This window comes from Sceloporus occidentalis, unplaced genomic scaffold (genome assembly GCF_023333645.1).
Source record: "Sceloporus occidentalis isolate IW3139 unplaced genomic scaffold, rSceOcc1.0.p SCAF_4, whole genome shotgun sequence".
NCBI lineage: Eukaryota > Metazoa > Chordata > Lepidosauria > Squamata > Phrynosomatidae > Sceloporus > Sceloporus occidentalis.
In genome coordinates, this window is record NW_028316984.1 from 105,207,653 (window position 1) to 105,227,246 (window position 19,594).

The 19,594-nt window shown below is 39.7% G+C and overlaps 1 protein-coding gene and 1 long non-coding RNA gene across 12 annotated transcripts in view; one reads left to right on the top strand and one right to left on the bottom strand.

Annotated features, from left to right (window-relative positions):
• Positions 1-19,594, top strand: part of LOC149314462 (uncharacterized) — a 184,741-nt gene that overhangs the window by 131,241 nt on the left and 33,906 nt on the right. The window contains exon 2 of the long non-coding RNA XR_016280927.1: positions 9,012-9,142. This is a non-coding gene — a long non-coding RNA (uncharacterized LOC149314462). The remainder of the gene's footprint in view (positions 1-9,011; positions 9,143-19,594) is intronic.
• The window catches only part of SBF2 (SET binding factor 2), a 341,214-nt gene that overhangs the window by 88,764 nt on the left and 232,856 nt on the right, over positions 1-19,594 (bottom strand). For all 11 annotated transcript variants that reach the window (XR_016280926.1, XM_089521164.1, XM_089521169.1 and 8 more), the window contains one exon: positions 5,063-5,131. Coding sequence is in view for 10 of the 11 variants with exons in the window: in XM_089521164.1 (XP_089377290.1) it covers positions 5,063-5,131 (69 nt within the window). In the remaining variant the exon portion in view is untranslated. The remainder of the gene's footprint in view (positions 1-5,062; positions 5,132-19,594) is intronic.

Below are 19,594 nucleotides of genomic sequence, written 5' to 3' on the forward strand. Positions count from 1 at the left end.
CACACATCAGAACAGAATCATAGGTGACTGGAAACCAAAACCAAAAAATGGAGCACAATAAAAGATTGTAGAAAAAGCTGGCCTACGATCAATAATAGTAATAATAATAAATGATTTATTTATATCTCGCCCAATCACAGGGAATCCGGGCGGGATCAAGAAATGAAGCAGGAGACAGACTGATAGAACTTTGGGAGGCCAACAGTTTGTTCATAGGAAACACATTTGTCAAAATCCCAAGAAGCAACTGTATACATGGAAACCATCTGATTGCTAATAACAAAAAATCAAATAGGTTACATAAATGGAAGTAGAAGATGGAGAAGCTTAATTCTCTTTGCAAAAACAAGAGTAGAAACAGATTGTGGTACAGACTATGAACTACTAATAGCAAAAGTAAGAGTAAGCAAAAAAGTTTTTCTGTTTCTCAGTCAATTAGGCTTAATAGTACAAATCTATTTTTATGTTATCGTTAAATTTTACTGGGATGGTCTTCATGTTGTATTTTGGCAAGTTGGTTTAGTGTTCTTCTTTAACTTTAAAAATAACGTAAAATATCGATTTGTACTATTAAGCCTAATTGTCTGGGAACAACAAGAACTCAGGACTGAATCCAAGAACATTGTCAAGAAGGAATGCAGAAAGACATGGATGACTGCGCGTAAGCCAAAAAATGTGTATACTTGAGCCCCATTCACTTGAATCGGGCCTGTGCACGCGGCGGTGCGGTGGCGGTGCATGCGCACCATGGGCGCGCATCCCATTCATTCGAATAGGACATGCCGCCCTTTGCACCCCTGCAGCTCTACACAGGTTTGAGCGTATACTCACTGTACCATTGTATTTAATAGGATGTGAACATCCACAGATTTTTGTATCCATGGGGGGGTCCTAGAACCAAGCCCCAGTGAATATCAAGGGCCCACTATATTTAAAAGATGAACTGATGCCGCAGAAGGCTTTCAGATGAGTCAGTTCAACCTTTCTGTGCCAGAAAAGAGCAGCCCAGAGATTCTGGAATGACTGAGAGCCACAAAAGGACCCTGGTGGGAGATGTATGCTTTGCCTACCCCTGCTCACATGGCTTTTCTTGCATAAACGCCATGTATCTACACAGCTGTAAGCTGTTGGGGTTCATTCAGCTCAGCAGGAGTAGCTATTAGAAGGGGTTGTAAATATCAACCATTTCTGCTAATAAATTTACTTTAAAAAGCTACCAAAAGAACCTCCCAAATTTAAAGGCACTTAGCATATAAACACTTCCATCAATTTCTTTGAACACTGATAGGCTACAGTGCATAAAACATTTATTCAATTCACATATAAATGCTGTTGTTGATTTCCAATGATAATGGAAGGCATGAAGATTTGAACCACCCTAAAGAGAATCAGGCTATTTTCTGTATCATTGAATTGCCGGAATTCGATCTTGTGGTATACTTTTATTCTGGGCAGACAAGAGTATGGCTTCATGCACTCTACACAAGTAAAGGATGAAGAAGTGCATTGAATTGTATATTATAAACAAACACAGGATTGAGGCATGTAAGCAGAGCATGCAATCTCTCCCTACATTAATGTGACCTGCTGTCCCTACAGATGAAGTGTATGCTGTTTGTGCTGTAACAGCCTCATCCTTTCATCTCTGTGTTAATTGATATTAGTTTTTTGTGGGTTTTTCGTGTCAGTAACTCATCTGAGCCCTGTAGCCAATGCTGGCATACGGCAGAGTAAACTGGCAAATTCAGAAACGTGGTTCTTAGTCCTCAGTTGAGAAAACAGCAGCTGGATGTCTTCCAGGAACTGAAGAAATGCAGGAACCTCCGGGGACTCTCAGCAACCGATGTCAGGCTTCAGCTGATAAATGACCAGACAAGCCAAGTCTCCCGAAGTGCTTTATTTACAGTGCTACAATACAGATCACAAACGAATACCAACTCCTACTACAACCCACAAAGCAATCACTGGAAGCTCCTGAGTTTATATAGCCTTCAGACCATGCGGTCTCCCAAACCCAGTGACTTCCTGTGTTACATTCTAAAGTGTCCCCCTGTGCAATCCAGCTAGATGTTTCATCATCCAGGCTTAGTGCATGCAGGCACCAGAGTGTCCTTGAGGCTATGAGCATCAGCTGTGCTTGATCAGCCTTGTGCTTCCAGTGCTGGATGCTCATGGTCACACACACACATCTAAGCATTTCCCAGTGTGCTGACTTTAACTCCTGACATTTCGGGCTATGTGGCCATGTTCTAGAAAGCCCGAAAAACCCACAAAAAGCTATGGATGCCAGCCATGAAAGCCTTCGACTTCACATTGGTTGGATATTGTTCCACAATCTAGCTGGAACAGATTAGGATATGTTTGTCAATACAGCAAGATTGCTGGGTATTGTCAATATACTGCTACTATAAACCACTCCAGCTCTCTAGACAAATTTTTTCATGGAGAGCATGCATGCTTCATGCAGGTAAGAAGACGACTGGGGGCAAAATGGATCTTAGCCTGACCCTGTAAGTCAGAGTGCATGAAGATAAGCGGTTGTTCCCCGATATCACCTTCTGGTATCTGCTTTCACAAAAAACCCTACTATCTGTGCAAAGTGTTTCCAAGCCACATCCTGATCAGCAAATCTAGTAGGATAATATGGCTGACTGTGGTTACAGTATGATTTATATATTATAAGTATGGTTGGTTATGGTAAGATTAATTGGGAGGGCAACAATTCGCACCCATGGTAATCTATTGAGACATGTCTTGAAACATAGATCAGATCAGAAAGTAGATCTTACTAGAAAGGGGAACATATATAACCTATGCACAGAAGTATTCTTAGAGTTAATTATATACAGTACATGCATTTATTATGCAATGTTTTACTACCATATTCTTTTAACAACTACATTGGAAAAGTAACATAACAGGGCATATTCAATCAAAAGGATGGGAAGGACCGTATGTCAAGTATAATTACGTGTTATTTATGCTTTAAACAAATTCCAGCTGTATTACTAATGGTAAATAGAAACATTGTTTTTTGCCCTAGAGGTTAAAATTGTTTGCTTGCATGGACCATTACTACACACAATGAAGAGTGCTCCTCCTGATTTAGATGAATCACACTTTTTTGATTATTCAGGTCTAGTAGTATAAAATTAACTAAAGGGAAGAGACACAGATGCTCTTTGCTTGAAAACTCTAAAATATTTTTTCAGGCCACAAGTACATATCAGCATACTGACTTGTTGTCCATGAATTTAATGCTGATGGCTATAAGCCTGTGGATTTCTTCAGTCACATCCGGCTCTCTCAGGTTTTGTAAGTGCCTAGTCACTCGGTATTATTACTGGAATTTTACTGGACATCACAAGAGTCACAGTATGTTGTAAACAGAAATTTTCTCGTTAGTTTAATTACGTATGTGTATTGCCCTAAAGTATACTTCCACTAGACAAAGACTTTACGAGATCTTAAAAACCTTGTTAGACTTTCTAGTTAACTCTTTATCAAAGCAACTTTAACAACCATTGTGCAACATTTTATCTTAATATTTCAACATTTCTAGAAGAACCTGGAAGCTATGTTTGTTTTAGAAATGTTGGGACATGCACTTCTGAGCTGAACTGATTAGAATTTTCAAATCTAATTGTTTTTTTTCAAATTTATTTATTGATGGGTGCATCCACAGTGTAGGAATAATGCAGCTTGACACCAGTTTAAGTACTGTAGCTCATAATGGAATCCTGGAATTTGTAGTTTCACAAAGTCTTTAGCCTTTTATGTGAAAGCATGTTGGTGCCTCATAAAACTACAAATCCCAGGATTCTGTAGGGTAATAATGGCAGTTAAAGTGGTATCAAACTGCATTATTTCCACAGCATAGAAGCAGTGTAGGGCATTTATTTATTGCCTCCCAGCCTACTAAGAATCTCAAGGTGGTGGAAAAAAACACCAAACAAACATTTAAAACAATACATAGGTTAAAAAGACAAACTAAAATATTCCTTAAAAACAATTTAAAATCAAACATGACAGCCAGAGCAGTTTCAAAGAATAAAGGCAATGTGGAACAACACTGTTGTATCCCGCTGAAAGTTCAAAAAGAGAGAGACCCAGTTTAACTTCCCTTGGCAGAGAGGTCCACAGTCAGGGTGCTGTTACAGAGAAAACTCTACTGTGTACACATCATACTAGCCTGGTAGCTATTGAGACATGCAAAATGGCCTCTGCTAAGGTTCTCAAATTTTGGACAGGCTCTTATGGAGGAGCCTGTCTTTCAGATAACCTGTCCCCAAGCTGTTTAGGGCTTTGGAAATCATAGTGATCACGGGGTATACAGCATGTTAAAAAAGAATAGATCTATAAGTCTGGCCACTGAACTGGAAATTATTAGAAAAGTGACCAGTGAAAGAAAAAAAAATCATTGCATGCATTTTGGATCCCTGCATGCTCTTGATGTAAATGGCCTCTAGAAGATTACAAAGGTTTTTATTTATTCATGCAAAAGTTGTTTCATTTCATATACTTATATATTTAATTCCGAATAAAAAGTTTGTTGGAAAATGTTCAAGCTACGCTTCCTTTTTGTGGTGTAGGAACCTATTCTTATTATTTCTATGGGCCAAAACAGACTGGCGGAAGGGGCAGCTTGAAGCCGCCCCTGCCGGAGGTGGATTGGGGCTGCAGCAACTGCATGCCATGGCCTTGATCTGCTTTGAAGCCATCTAAAAAAGAAGCGGTAAAAAGTGGGCTTTGTGCCTGCGCTGCAGCCAGAAGCTGGTTTCATGATGCACCGGTGATGTGGCATGTAAATGCTGTGCTGCTGGAGTGTCACGAAGCTGTCCCCGTGTAAATGGCCGGGTGGCTTGGAGGCATGCAGCGTGTAAATGCCGTGATTCCAAGCCACCTGGAAGGTGGCTTAAGTTGCTGGTCTGTTCTATGTTATTTGTGAAAAAACGTCATTGGGTACATGTGACCCAGGGCCACACTATAATCACCCCTGCTTTAAATAATTCCACTGTAAGGAATTATGAAATCAATATGATACCATAGTACTATAACTTACCCTGTAAAAAGCAGTTGTCAGTGGCAATAGTGCTGCAGCAATGTTGTATTCTTCTGATGTTGAACAATCCTTTAAGATGAAATAAGAGGGAAAGGGAGAAGGCATGTTACAAAACTTTTCTCATGTTTTTGTATGTATTTTAATCTCAGTTGGAGGTGGATGCAAAATTACAACTAGAAAAAGACTGCCTACACTTTATAAAATATGCAATAGTGGTGATAATGAGGTAGAGAAAAAGATATTTGTAGTATTGTAGAAACTTTGAAAGGGCTGTAACAATCTGTCTCAGGTCTGCTAAGCTGATTATGTATGAGGTATGACAGCAATATATACTGCTTTCAGTTAATTCTGTGGAAGCTGAAGACTTTTCTTGAAGAATGTTCTTGTACACAGAGTTGTAATGAAATAGATATAAAATAGGCAACTAGCAAATGTAGCTTCCAAGAATGCTATTTATTCAATCTCAAGATATTGGCAATAGAAAGCAATACGAAGACATGAAATAGACTGAAGGAAAGTGTGTGACTAGGTACTAGCTTACTTATACATTCCTTCTGAGGGTCAGCCTCTCCTTCCCATAATATTTCAGACAATGTGGTGGAATACACTCACTGTAGAATTCAGGAATGGACAACTGTGACTCTCTAAATATTTTGAGGTGACAACTCCCACTAGCCCCTAGTAGCTTAGGCAAATAGTGAGTCATTATGAGAGGTGTAGTTCAAATACATTTGAAGGGCCATGATTGCCTTCACCTGGTATAAATAATATCTGAGAGAGAAGTAAGCCTCAGGGAGTGGTCCCCCAAGAATTCAGCTCCCCACCCCTCCATAAATGCCCCAGAAGATCTTTTAAATTTGCACATTCCATGAAATGCTGGCACACAAGCCCCCTTACAGTTTAAAGGATCACAGGTAAGGGCATAGATTGGTTTCTGAGAAAGTATTGCTTAAAGCCTCCTATCCTACAAACCCAGTTTTCTTCACCACCATAAGTGACAAGTTACAGAATGACGCAGCATGCTGCAGGACCATCTTCTTGTAACCAAGTATGTCAACATAAATAAAGAGATTCATTTGCCAAAGAACACATCTGTTCAATCAAATAATGAGAAGAAATCAGATGTTTGTATCCAATGCAGATGCTTTTTATCTGATTTGACTTGGTATCAGTGGAATGCAAACCTGTAGCATATCTTCTGAGACCAATATTATTAAACACCTTCTGCATTTCCTGTTCCAATAAATGATCTCTGTAAATCACCTTACCTGGACTGCAGTAAGGAAACTATCAATCAACCAGATTTTATTTGTCTGTGGCACAATGTCTATTACAATATAATGGATATAATTAAAGGTATCACAAAGGTTTTAAAATTAGGTTGTAATCCACCATGCTACTCCCCCCTCCCCTGGATGAATTATAGGTATAATAATAGTCCAATAGTGATTGAGTCCTTTGAATTTATCTCACATTGGGGCAACAGTTCCTCTGACAGAAATGTCTCCTAAATTGTTCGATTAGTAACTGTTACAACACGAGAGTTTATAAAACCATCTATAATAATAATAATAATAATGATGATGATAATAATTTGTATCCTGCCTCTCCCTGTATTGGATCAAGGTGGGTAACAACAAACATAAGAACAATAAAAATAGAACACAACAAACCACAAGTAAAAACATAGCAAAACATATAAAATCCAATTCCTATCTCCCTCCCACCTTAAAATACCATTAAAAATGACAATTCACAACTGGAGAGTGAACATTCCGAGGAGGTCAATTTGGGAATGCCTGCCGGTAGAGATCCATTTGTATTGCCTTCTTAAAGACCTCCAAAATGTTATATGGCAGATCTCCTCTGGCAGGTCATTCCAGGCTTTTGGAGCGGCAACAGAAAACGTACTCTGGGAAGTCGATACCAGTCTGGTTTTCTTGGATTGCGAGAGATTCTTCTCAGAGGACCTGAGAGTGCGGGAAGGATTGTATGGGAGGAGGCGTTCCCTCAGGTACGCTGGACCCAAGCCATGTAGTGCTTTATAGGTAATGACCAACACCTTATACTGTGCCCGGAAGCTAATAAGCAGCCAGTGTAGGGATTTTAAGATAGGTGTAATAGGTTCAGATTTCGAACTCCCTGTAACCAATCTGGCTGCCATATTTTGGACCAGTTGCAGCTTCCAAACGAGGCATGAGGGTTGCCCCATGTAGAGCGCATTGCAGAAATTGAGACAAGAGGTTACTAGTGAATGTACAACTGTTTCTAGGTTTTCCCATTCCAGGAAGGGTCATAGCTGGCGTATCAGCTGAAGCTCATAACAGGCACTCCTGGCTGTCGCATCCATCTGAGATGACAGCTGAAGCGACGAGTCCAGGAGTACCCCCAAGCGAGTACCTCCGTTTTATTTGGATTCAGTTTAAGTCTATTTTCCCTCATCCAATCCATTACTGACCTCAGACATGAGACTATGAGAAGATGTTTATATTTTGGAGACAACCCATGCTCAATATCAACCCTCTTGACTGTCAAAATCAAGTCAAAATCATTAGTAAACAAAAGGACTATTTTGTCTTCTCCTGCTTTCCAGATCCAATATCTTAATGGCTCTTTTTCTCAAATTGGTAAGTACAGCCACATGTCTTAGAGCACAACATTTTAACCAAGGGCATGGATAAAAGCAAAGAAACAAACGGAGTCTACAAACAGTGGCAAAATGGAGGGCGAGCCAGAATAGCATATTGGTTTGAGTGTTGGACTACAGCTCTGGAGACCAGGCTTTGATTCTCTCTTTGGCCACTGGATGACCTTGGGCAAGTCACATGCTCTCAGCCTCAGCGGAAGGCCTCTGAACAAATCTTGTCAAGCAAACCCTGTGATAGGGTTGCTTTAGGGTCGCCATATGACACAACAGCAAAGCAAAACGTTAAAAACCCAACTACTGCCTAATAAGCATAAATTATGCTTATGCTGAAATAAACTGATTAGTCATACAGTTCTAACAATATTGTAATTCCTTTTTTCCTCTCTCCTACTGCTTTTACAGTGAAACAACCTAATATGGCTACCTGTTTGAAAATTATATATAACTTATATATAACCTGTCCGCCACTCCAGTGTGCAAGAGCCAACTCCCCCCTTTCTTTCCTATTTTCACTCAAGGGTGGTTGGATTTGATCAACTAGAATACAGGAGTGAATTGCAGGAATCAGGATTATAAGAAAAAGCAAGGTATCCTGAGTCCATTGTCATAGGGAGACCCATGGAGTCCTAATTCCCATGTGACACACACAAATCTCTCTCTCTCTCTACCTCTGGGGTAACATATTGTTTTTAGTCACTCTGTGTGGCCTCTGAACCCCAAGTCACTTTCCCTTGTGCATAAGTGGGGGGAACAACTGTTTTCTGGCTCTTTCCATCCAAGACTTCTTGAAGCAAAATATCTCCCAGCTTCCAGCAGTCTTATTACAGAATTTGCTGTTTCCTTTTGACTTTTTTGTATATCACTAGGTGACAGAAAAATAACAGCTTCCACCCCCATTCCGCCCCAAAGATACCTAGATCTTACTGATCGGGGAGGGAATATTTAGTCCTCTCTATCTCTATGTGAAGAGATGTGTGCATGGAATGGGAATGGCATAGATAGTCCTTGGCTTGCCAGCTGACCCCAAATGTTATCATTGATTTAGGGTTAATAACAAAAACCATATTAATTGCAGGATAAAGATCAGTGAACCAATTTTGAATCAACCTGTAATTAAATAGGCTGAAGGGCAGGGTATAAATGCCATAAATAAATACTAAATAAATAAATAAATAAATAAATAAATAAATGTAATTAAAAGAAACATTATTTTGTATGCATTTTAAGATTTTAAAAATGCATTTTGCACATTTATTGTTAAAGAAAGAAGGCTTAATTTTTCTTTTCATGTTTTCTTGCTAGTGATTAATCAATCTACTTTGAAAGTGAGCTTGAAAGAACCAAGAGGCCCTAAAGAAAATGAGAACACAGCAAATAAAAGATTGTTGTGACAGCCATATATCTACTCTTCTAGACCTCTGAAGTAGGACATTGTAAGTTCCTCCTTGTCCTTTCTGCAGTGGCAGGACCACCAACATGTGTGTTTTTAATAGCTGTGGTTGCACAACACCATGGAAACCCTGGCTTATTGAGGGACAAACAGTGTATTAATGCAGGCAGCTTTTATCATCTGAATGTTGGTGCTTTCACCTCTCAAGTTTGTTTCTCTCCCAACAAACTAAAGGGGGCAAAAAATCTAAAACAAACCCAGGATTCCTCCTTTCATCTGATGAGACAAAAATCAAAGAATAGAATATACTGTGTTAGATTGTAGGAAGTAAAATTAATCAAGAAAGAGAGTAGTGGTTCCCAATCTTTGACTGCTAGATGTTGTTAAAGTACAAATTCCACAATCCACAGAAAGCATTGTCAGGAAAAAGCCACATGGGATATAAAGTCACAAGAAATATAATATGTATATGAATGTATTTGAAAGTAACATGACACAGCAAAAGTTATTGAATTGTCACACAGGTGTTGTAAGTAATGTAATTAGAAGGTCCTGAAAGCCAAGGACATATGAGGCAATGACAAAGTGAAAAGGTGCAAATTGATATCACCTGAGAGTCATTGAGTGGACAGTAATGTATGATGCAATGTGAGGTCTAGATTGAGCCAAGTATGGTATGTCAATCATAATATATGTACACGCCCAGGAGGTGGCAACTGTATAATGAATAGAGAGACAAATGTCTATATAAACAATAATGTATGGCAATACTTTTTGTGGGTATTGAGGAGTATAGTAGTGTGGGTATTGAGGAGTATAGTAGTGAGAGTTTTGTGAGTAGTGAATTGTTTTGTGCATAGTGTATATAGTAGAATAAAAGTAGATCTTTTCAAGAAGACTACTGTGTTGACTGGTGTCTTGAGAGCTGAACAAGAACCAGCAGACTCCAGAGAAGATTGGAAGACATCTTCAGCCAATTCTCAGAGCTACTGGTCAAACTGGTTGTTCTTCCGCTGACCAAGGGGGTGAGAGTGAAAGCCAGGAGAAGAGCTGCAACTCCCATCATCCCTAACAAAGGTTATGGGCCCAGCGCCAGTTACTGGAACACCCAGCATCCACAGAAGCTGAACTTTCCTGGAAGAGAAAGAAAGTTTTGTGGACGACCGATCAGAGCAAGCTGTGTACGCTGCACTGGTAAGCTCGTGAGTGAAGTGTTTTGTGTTTTGGAAAAGCCCGAGACGAGGCAGCTGTGCAAACTCAGGAAGGACTTTGCCAAATTGAGTCACTGCACAAGATAAGATGGAAGTGTTGAAGTTTAGCAAGTTAAACTCCCACAATTACTCCACCTGGAAAGTTTATGCACAGTCACTACTGATTAAAGAAGGTTTATGGGCCACAGTCGAGACGGGGCTAACAGCCGATGCAAATGCAGCCGCCAAAGAAAGAGATAGCAAGGCAAAAGCATGCTTGTATTTGATGCTCGAGGAGGACATGATAAACGATGTGAGAGATAAGGGCTCCGCAAAAGAAGTTTGGGAGACTCTTGAAAGGCTACATACTCCAACTACAGCTTTTGCCAAAATGCTTTGGTCTAAAAGAATCTATAGACAAAAGATGACTAAGGGACAGTGTGTGGTTGAACATTTAAAGAAAATGCAAAACCTGTTTGTGGAGGCAGAATTAAGAGGTGTCCAAATAAACAAAGAACAGCAATGTTACATCCTAATAGAGTCTTTAGACAGTTCATGGGACTCCATCACTAACAGTCTTCAGAATCTGCCTGAGGCTGAACTAAGCAGAGACTTAATAGTAGCAAGAATTTTGGAGGAAAATCAGAGAAGATTGTCTGAAAAAGAAGACTCACAGAAATCAGCACCAAGACTGCACCAGGCTCCTGAGTTAAGAGAACACCAAGCAGCAGCTCCCGTGAGAGAAAAACGACGTTGTTACCACTGTGGAAAGGCAGGACATTTGCAAAGAAACTGTCAACAATTGGCTGCTGACCAGTACAGACAGAGAGATAACAGACCGCAGACGCGGAACTTTCAGCAACAGAGACAGAACAAGCCGACATTTTTCAGGGGCAGTTACAACAAGAAGGAACGTGCAACAATGATAAAAGAGAAACATAGAAAAGATTCTAAATGGTTAATAGATTCTGGTGCAACTAGTAATATGTGTAATGACATTGAGTTGATTGAAAATAGGAAATCTGCCAATATTAATGCAGTAATTCTAGCTAATGGCAATGAAGTAAGTTCAGTAAAAGAAATGGGATCTGTTTACATTCCGGGGTTAAAACAAGAATTTAATAATGTGCTACATGTGAGAGAGTTGGAAAACAATTTATTATCAGTCAGTAGATTAACAGACCAGGACTACACTGTAATTTTTGAAAAGAATTTTTGCAAGATAAAGTTAAATGGTGAGCTTTGCGGAATAGGGCTAAAGAAAGATAAGCTTTATTTTCTAGAGGAAAATGTTGATCATTACAAAGTAGAGAATGTAAACAATGTTGATAATGTTCCGTTACACAAGGATTGTATACATGAGTTACATAGAAAATTTGGTCATGCAAGCTTTAAATGCTTAAAGAACCTAATCAGTATGTGCCCTGATCTGAGAGTGGCAGACTGTAAAAATCATTTGGATTGTACCATTTGTAGTCAAGTGAAAATTAAGTCATATCCTGTAGCAAAAAAGACAAAAAGAATTGCACGATGACCTTTTGAATTTGTACATGCTGACGTTGCCCACGCAAACTGTTTATCTATAGGAGGTTGCAAGTATTATTTGGTAATTGTGGACAGATACACTAGATTTACATTTGTCAGAATACTGAAAAATAAGTCAGACGCTGGGCAAAGCTTAAAATCTTGGATAAGAATGGTTGAAAGAAAATTTGATTTCAGAGTAGACACAATTATAACTGATAAAGGCGGGGAATTTTTATCTAATGAATTGTTTTATTGGTTTCAAAAGGTTGGCATAACACACCACACAACAAATCCTGCATGTCCTAGTGAGGATGGGCTTGCAGAGAGAAAGATTCAAGAAATCAAAAAGTTAACTGCTTGTATGATGGCTGACGCGGGTGTAAGTGATAATTTTTGGGGTGAAGCTGTTTTGACAGCTGTACACATAACCAATAGACTCTATCATTCAGTAATAGATGATATTCCTTATAGAGTTCTATATGGTAGAATTCCTAATTTTAAATACCTAAGAATCTTTGGTCAATATGCATATGTGTACACACCTGCATGCTTTAGAAACAAAGGTGAACCCAAGAGTAGAAGAATGATGTTTTTGGGGTATTCTGGAAACAGTTACAAATTCTATTTAGGAGGAAAAGAAGTGAGACATTCGAGATCTGCCAATTTTGAAAGATATGCTGGTTGGGAAAAACTCCATGCAAATAAGGAAGTGTTTGTGAAGTTAGGCAACTCAAGTGAGGCAGAGACTCAGACCCAAAGCCAAGCATCTCCAGGAAATGGAGGGGTTATAGTAAAACCAGAAGAACCATCCACGAGTAGCAGTGATAGCTCCTCAGATAGTGAAATGTCCAGACCAAAAACCACACGCATGACAGAGGACAAGAGATTCAGTAAGAAAGCCACAACTTCCAGTGTAGACAGAGATGAGGAAGAGAGAGGCAGAACAACAGAGTTAGTACCTAGACGTAGTCAAAGAACTAGAAAATCTCCTGACAGATTTGTGGTGACCAATGCAAAAGCTTGTTTGGTTTTTGAAGAACCAGAAAGTTTTGCTGAAATAGAAAATTTTCCTAAAGAGGAACAGGAGAAGTGGTGTGAAGCAATGGAGTGTGAATTTGATTGCTTAGAAAGGAAAGATGTTTTTGAAATAGTAGGAAGACCCAAGGATAAAAAAGTCATTGGTTGCAAGTGGGTTTATAAAAGGAAAGACATGCCTGATGGTAGTGTGAAATATAAGGCAAGGTTGGTAGCAAAAGGCTTTTCACAGGAACAGTTTGAAAATTATGACAAAACTTTTTCTCCAACCGCAAAAGCAGAGAGTTTAAGAATGGTATTAGCAGTTGCAGGAAAGAGAGATCTGATTGTAGAGCATTTTGATTTTGAGACGGCTTATTTAAATGCCAATTTAGAAGAAGAAATTTTCATGGAGCAACCTCAAGGTTTTGAAGTAGGTGGTAGTCAGAATGTATACAGGTTGAAGAAAGCATTGTACGGTCTCAAGCAAAGTGCAAGAGCTTGGAATATATGCATCAATGATGAATTGGAGAAATTAGGTTACAAGAGAAGTGTTGCAGATGCTTGTGTATACACAAAAGGAGATGTAATTTTGTTGATCTATGTGGATGATTTGTGCGTTGCAGCCAAATCAAAGAAAGAAATTGAGTTGGTGAAAAATGAATTGTCAAAGAAATTTGTGTTGAAAGATTTAGGTATGTTGAAGTCTTACTTAGGGATAAATGTAGAATGGACTGAAGAAGGGCATTGTTTGCTGAGTCAAAGCAAGAAAATTGAAAGGTTAATTGAGAAATGTGGTTTACATAGTGCAAAGGTTGTGAAAACTCCGATGACTACAAGTTTTGTGTCAGAGGAAGTTACAAGAGCTTTTGAGGATAAAAGATTGTTTAGAAGTGTTGTTGGATCTTTACAGTTTATTTCTAGCCATACCAGACCAGGCATCTCGTACGCGGTTCATGTTTTGGCCAGAAGAGTAAACGACCCGAGAATTGAGGATTGGACAGCAGTGAAACATTTGATTAGGTATCTGAAAGGAACCATAGACAAGAGGTTGATAATTAGAAAAAGCAATGCTGATTTGGATTGTTATGTAGATAGTTCATTTGCTTCGGAATCAGGGGACAAAAAGTCAGTGACTGGAATGATTATAAGATACAGCGAAAGTCCCATTGTGTGGAGAAGTAGAAAACAGACAAACGTAGCATTGAGCACTAGTGAGGCTGAGTTCGCAGCTTTGAATGAAGTCACAAATGAGGTACAGTGGATAGAACAATTATTGATTGATTTGAATGAAAGCTTTAAAATTCCTGTAGAAATTCATGAAGATTCGCAGTCCTGTATAGCAATGGCAGAAACAGAAAGTCTGAAAAACAGAACAAAGTACGTAGGTGTAAGATACCAGAACGTAAGAGAAATGGTCCAGAAAGGAGAAATAGAGTTAAAGTACATAGAGACACAACACAACATAGCAGACATTTTTACAAAGGCTTTGACAGTTGAAAAACACGAGAGATTGTCTCAGTTGATTGGAATGACAATATAATTCACATACAATATTCTATTTCGGAGGGGATTGTCAGGAAAAAGCCACATGGGATATAAAGTCACAAGAAATATAATATGTATATGAATGTATTTGAAAGTAACATGACACAGCAAAAGTTATTGAATTGTCACACAGGTGTTGTAAGTAATGTAATTAGAAGGTCCTGAAAGCCAAGGACATATGAGGCAATGACAAAGTGAAAAGGTGCAAATTGATATCACCTGAGAGTCATTGAGTGGACAGTAATGTATGATGCAATGTGAGGTCTAGATTGAGCCAAGTATGGTATGTCAATCATAATATATGTACACGCCCAGGAGGTGGCAACTGTATAATGAATAGAGAGACAAATGTCTATATAAACAATAATGTATGGCAATACTTTTTGTGGGTATTGAGGAGTATAGTAGTGTGGGTATTGAGGAGTATAGTAGTGAGAGTTTTGTGAGTAGTGAATTGTTTTGTGCATAGTGTATATAGTAGAATAAAAGTAGATCTTTTTAAGAAGACTACTGTGTTGACTGGTGTCTTGAGAGCTGAACAAGAACCAGCAGACTCCAGAGAAGATTGGAAGACATCTTCAGCCAATTCTCAGAGCTACTGGTCAAACTGGTTGTTCTTCCGCTGACCAAGGGGGTGAGAGTGAAAGCCAGGAGAAGAGCTGCAACTCCCATCATCCCTAACAAGCATGACCAGTGATCAGGGATAAGGGAAGATGTAATTTCACAACACCCAAGGACCCAAGGTTGGGAACCATTGAGAGTGAAGACTGCAAAAGAAATAACAGTTACTATCAACAGAAAATATTAGGAGCCTTTAAAGAATACAAGATAAGAAAGTGGTCTAGCATTCACCCAGATCTCTGATTCCTGGCTGTTGGAAATGGAAGGAATGGGTGAACCATAATCTTTTTCTGTGTCTCAGTCTTCTTCTCAGAAGCCTATGAGTTGCACAGGTTCCAGTTGTACCTCAATTGTCAGCCAGTCAATCAGAATGTGTCTGGCTGGATGGTGGGTGGGCTTTTCTCCACAGGTATACATTGTCAAAAAGAGAGGGCTTTCCTTTGGTCTACCTGCATAAAATAGGCTGCCAACCCATTCTTTGGAAGCAGCTTCACTCTCTCCCTCCCTGCCTTCCTGTTATCTAACTCTGTGAATGTGGGCCATTTGGTCTTATGCATTGTTGAAATTTTGCTGCTCAGTATCACAGTTTTGGCAGTCATCCTTTGGTTACTACATAGGAGAGAGGAGAGGTGGGGCCTGCTTATCTGTCACCCTGGCTTCAGGGATCCTCTTAAGCCAGAAGTGAGGAAAGTGTGGCCCATGTAATCTGGGAATGAGGTGAGGGACATCCTGTAAGCTGGGTATCCCTTTCAAAGCCTTGCACTCCAAGATCATTGAAGTGGTCTTGTGAAGCAGGAGTGGGCAACACCAGTGGGGTTAGGACCAACTCTCCCCCTGTGGTTCTCCCTGCCAGTCTACACACTGGGGCTTACTAGAACCTCGTTTTGCAGAATTTGAAGCATCCAGACATCCTAAACAATTCAGCCCCCCAAAAGAGCCAAAATTAATAAGCAGTATTGCTTGTGCCACTTATGTTGGAAAATTGCCACAAAAACTCTCTCCCTACCTTCTGCAGTCCCAACCTTCCCTCTCCACAAAGCAAGAAAATTGGTTGCACTTAGACCAATTCCCAGAACCAGAACACTGTAACCTGGGGTGGGGGTGAGATCACAGAAATGGAAACAACGACCTCCCCTTCAGCAGTTTCTCACCCCTCTTTTAAGTGATCTTAGAAGCTGAAGAGGATGTCCAGCTTGGGGGCTGCTCTTTGGCACATTTCCTGATAGCACAGGGAGATAGCAAATTGGCTACTGCCCATGAGACTGCCAAAGTCAGCCGCTGGATGGATCCATGCCCTATGTGCAGTCAAGGTTCTCAGAGTTGTATGTAATAAGGTTGAGGCTATTTCGGCTCCAACAAAGTTATCTCGACTGATTTTGCCTTGTCTTGCCTTGTGACCTTTTATCACAGATAGGTCTGTTACAGACTGCCAAAATAAAGCTGCTTCGGGTCTCTTTGGAGGTATGCTGTTTAAATGATGCATGCATCCTAAGAATCCGGAAGCTGCACCAAAGCTGCACTCCAGTGCTTAGGAATGGAGTGTGGTTTTGGCGCGACCTCCGGACTCTTAGGACCCATGCATCATTTAAAGAGCATACCTCCAAAGAGACCCGAAGCAGCTTTATTTTGGCAGTCTGTAACAGGCCATAGTCTGGCAAATGCATGAACATGTTTTGAGAGAGAATAGCAGGGAAGAAGAGACATGCAGCACAAGTCAAAGTGACAAAAGCAAAAGGCCTTGGAGTCATCAAATTGGGGCTAAACATCCAGCTTTGTTCAAGTTTTAACCCTCACATGGCACATGATGTTTGCCTCCTCCTGGAGCAGCCAATCTTTTCATTGCCTGAGGATGATACCTTGAGTTCAAATGAATGTATTTCTATCCTACGTTTTTTTCTTTTTGATTTTATAAAATAAGTATTTCCCCCCCTTTATCCTTTCCCACGTGTTCTGTCAGAATCAGGAATGACTGAGTAGGAAGATACGTGCAAGGAGCAGCTTTTGGGGTCAAGTGAGTTGGCTGTCTAGGATCACTTGACTTTGAGTCCACTTCATTTCTTTTCTCCCCCACCCACAAAATGGTAGTGAGATTGGTACAGATATTTGTTTCTTTCCATGCCATTTGCCTGGGAAAGATCTCATGTTTGCATAATCCCTTGCCAGTTTTCACACATCGAAGTGGCTCCCACCAAAACTGCAACAAAAATTCCTCCCATTACCTCCTGGGACGGCAACCCTCCCCTCCCCCCTGAAAAACCACCAGATTAAGAAAAATGGAGAACAATGACTAGTTTTGCTTTTAGCAGGGGGAGGGGTGTAGCCCATATGAAGAATGAAATTGAAAATGTTCTGCCCAGAACGGCCAGCAGTAGCTGCAGCAGGTCAGTAATATTTAGTAATTTGGAGGCTGAGGAAATGTTTATGAAAGGGCACAAGCAGATTGTAAACAAATGCTGCATGAAAACCAAATCTGTAAGTAAACAATACCATTCTGTCTACATGGCAGCAGTATAGGCATCCTTTACAACAGTGCTTCCACTCATGACAGTTCCTGCGCATCACTGCATATTTGCCTAGCATAGGGCAATCAGCCAGTCTATGTCTGAAATTATGGTGATGATGGCTACAGCATTCAAATAGGTCTGGTCTGCCATATATTACCATTTCCAATATAAATGGAGTTTCTTCATGGAGCCTAGCTCCCACACTTGAGTGGAGGTAGAGAGTCACTGTCTACGTTATACTGATGCTTTACATATCGAGAAAATTTTGAAGAGTGGAGAGTAAGTGTTCCCAACAAATACAAGGCTGAACACTGGTGGGGATGAAGACACAGGTGATCCATCAGGAAAGAGATATTACACAGAGAGGTATACTACAGATTTGCATGTGTTCATGTGCCCTCAAAATATTTAATCAATTGTGCTGCAGGATAAAGAGCTATCCTGGGGATTGATGTGGAGTGAAAACAGCCTGTGTGCTACTAAAGTCCATGAAGCTCCAGTGTAGACGTAGCCCAGGATGTGATTCTCTAGTTTGTATCTTAAGGAACACTCAGGGAAACACTGATTTTAAGTTTCTTTGTTTGTATGAAGCACAATGACTCAGTTCAGAGGCAATGTGAAACTACTGCTCAATACTGGGTGAGTCCAGGACTAATATGATCCCAGACCCTTAGTACTCTTTCTGCTCTGGTATTGTATTGAGACTGAAAGCACTGACTTGTATTTTTTAAACCGTTGTCATTTTGTTTTTTAAGTCTGTACTGCATACAATATTTTCTGCATATGGGATGAATAAATAGGGTGATAGTATACAGATGTGTCTGACTTCTTTTCCAGCTGAGAATTATTCTGTTTCTCTGTATTCAGTTCTGACAGCAGCCTCTTGCCCTGAGTACAGCTTATGCATCAGGACAATCAGATATAGTGAACTCCCATTTCTTTGAGAGTATTCCATAGTTTTTCACGACCTATGCAGTCAAAGGTTTTGCTGTGGTCAATGAAGCATATGCAGATTTTCTTTTGAAATTCTCTGTGAGTGCCATTATCCATCATTATGTTTGCAATGTGATCTCTAGTGGCTCCTCCTTTGCTGAATCCAGCCTGCACATCTGGGATTTCTTGCTCCATAAATGGTAGGAGTCTCTGCTGAAGAATTTTGAGCATGACTTTGCTTGCATGGGAAATTAGTGCAATAGTCTTGTAATTATGGCAATCTTTTGTGTCTCCTTTTTTGATGATAGGAATCTATATTGATTGTTTCCAGTCTGTGGGTCACTGCTTTGTTTTTCAATTTGTTGACATATTTTAGTTATAACCCGAGTTGATTCTCTCTCTCTTATAACAGATCAGTTGGTATGTCATCTGTTCCTGGTGATTTACTTTTTCAGTTGCTTTGAATATGGCTTTTACTTTGCTTTCTAAGATTTAGGGTTCATTTTCGCAAGTCTCTTTGTCCCATGTGTTGTTTATCCTTTCATATATATTTTATATAGCTCTTCTCCATATTGCTTTCATTGTCTTTTAAATTTCATCATGGTTGTATATTATGTTCCTGTTCTGATTGTAGAGCATCCCCATTGTTAGTTTGAATTTCTCTTTGAATCTCCAAATCTTGTGGAATAGATCTATTGTTCTTCCTTTTCTGTGGCCGGCTTCTATTTCTTTGCATTGATTGTTGCTGTAATTCTCTTTGTCGTTGCACACTAACTATTGAACAGTAGCGTTCAGCCTGTCTCCCTTTGCTTTTGATTCTCATCTTTCTTTAACTGCTCGAAGCATTTCGTTTATCAGCAACTGTTTCTTCTCCTTTTTGGAAACATTTATCATCTTTCAACAATTCTTTCTCCTTGTGTCTCTGACTTCTCTCCATAATTCTTATGACCAACTAAACTTAATAGTGCGAGCCTGTAATATAAACTTTCCTTAAATTCTGTTGGAATGATTTCCAGATCATATTTTGGCATGGTTATTGATTTGGTAGGTTTTTTAAGCTTTTTTTTCGTATTTTGGATATTAGTTATTCATGGTCTGTGCTCCTGTCTGCACCTGATCTCATTTTTACAGCAAGAATGGAGCCAGCTTCTCCACCTT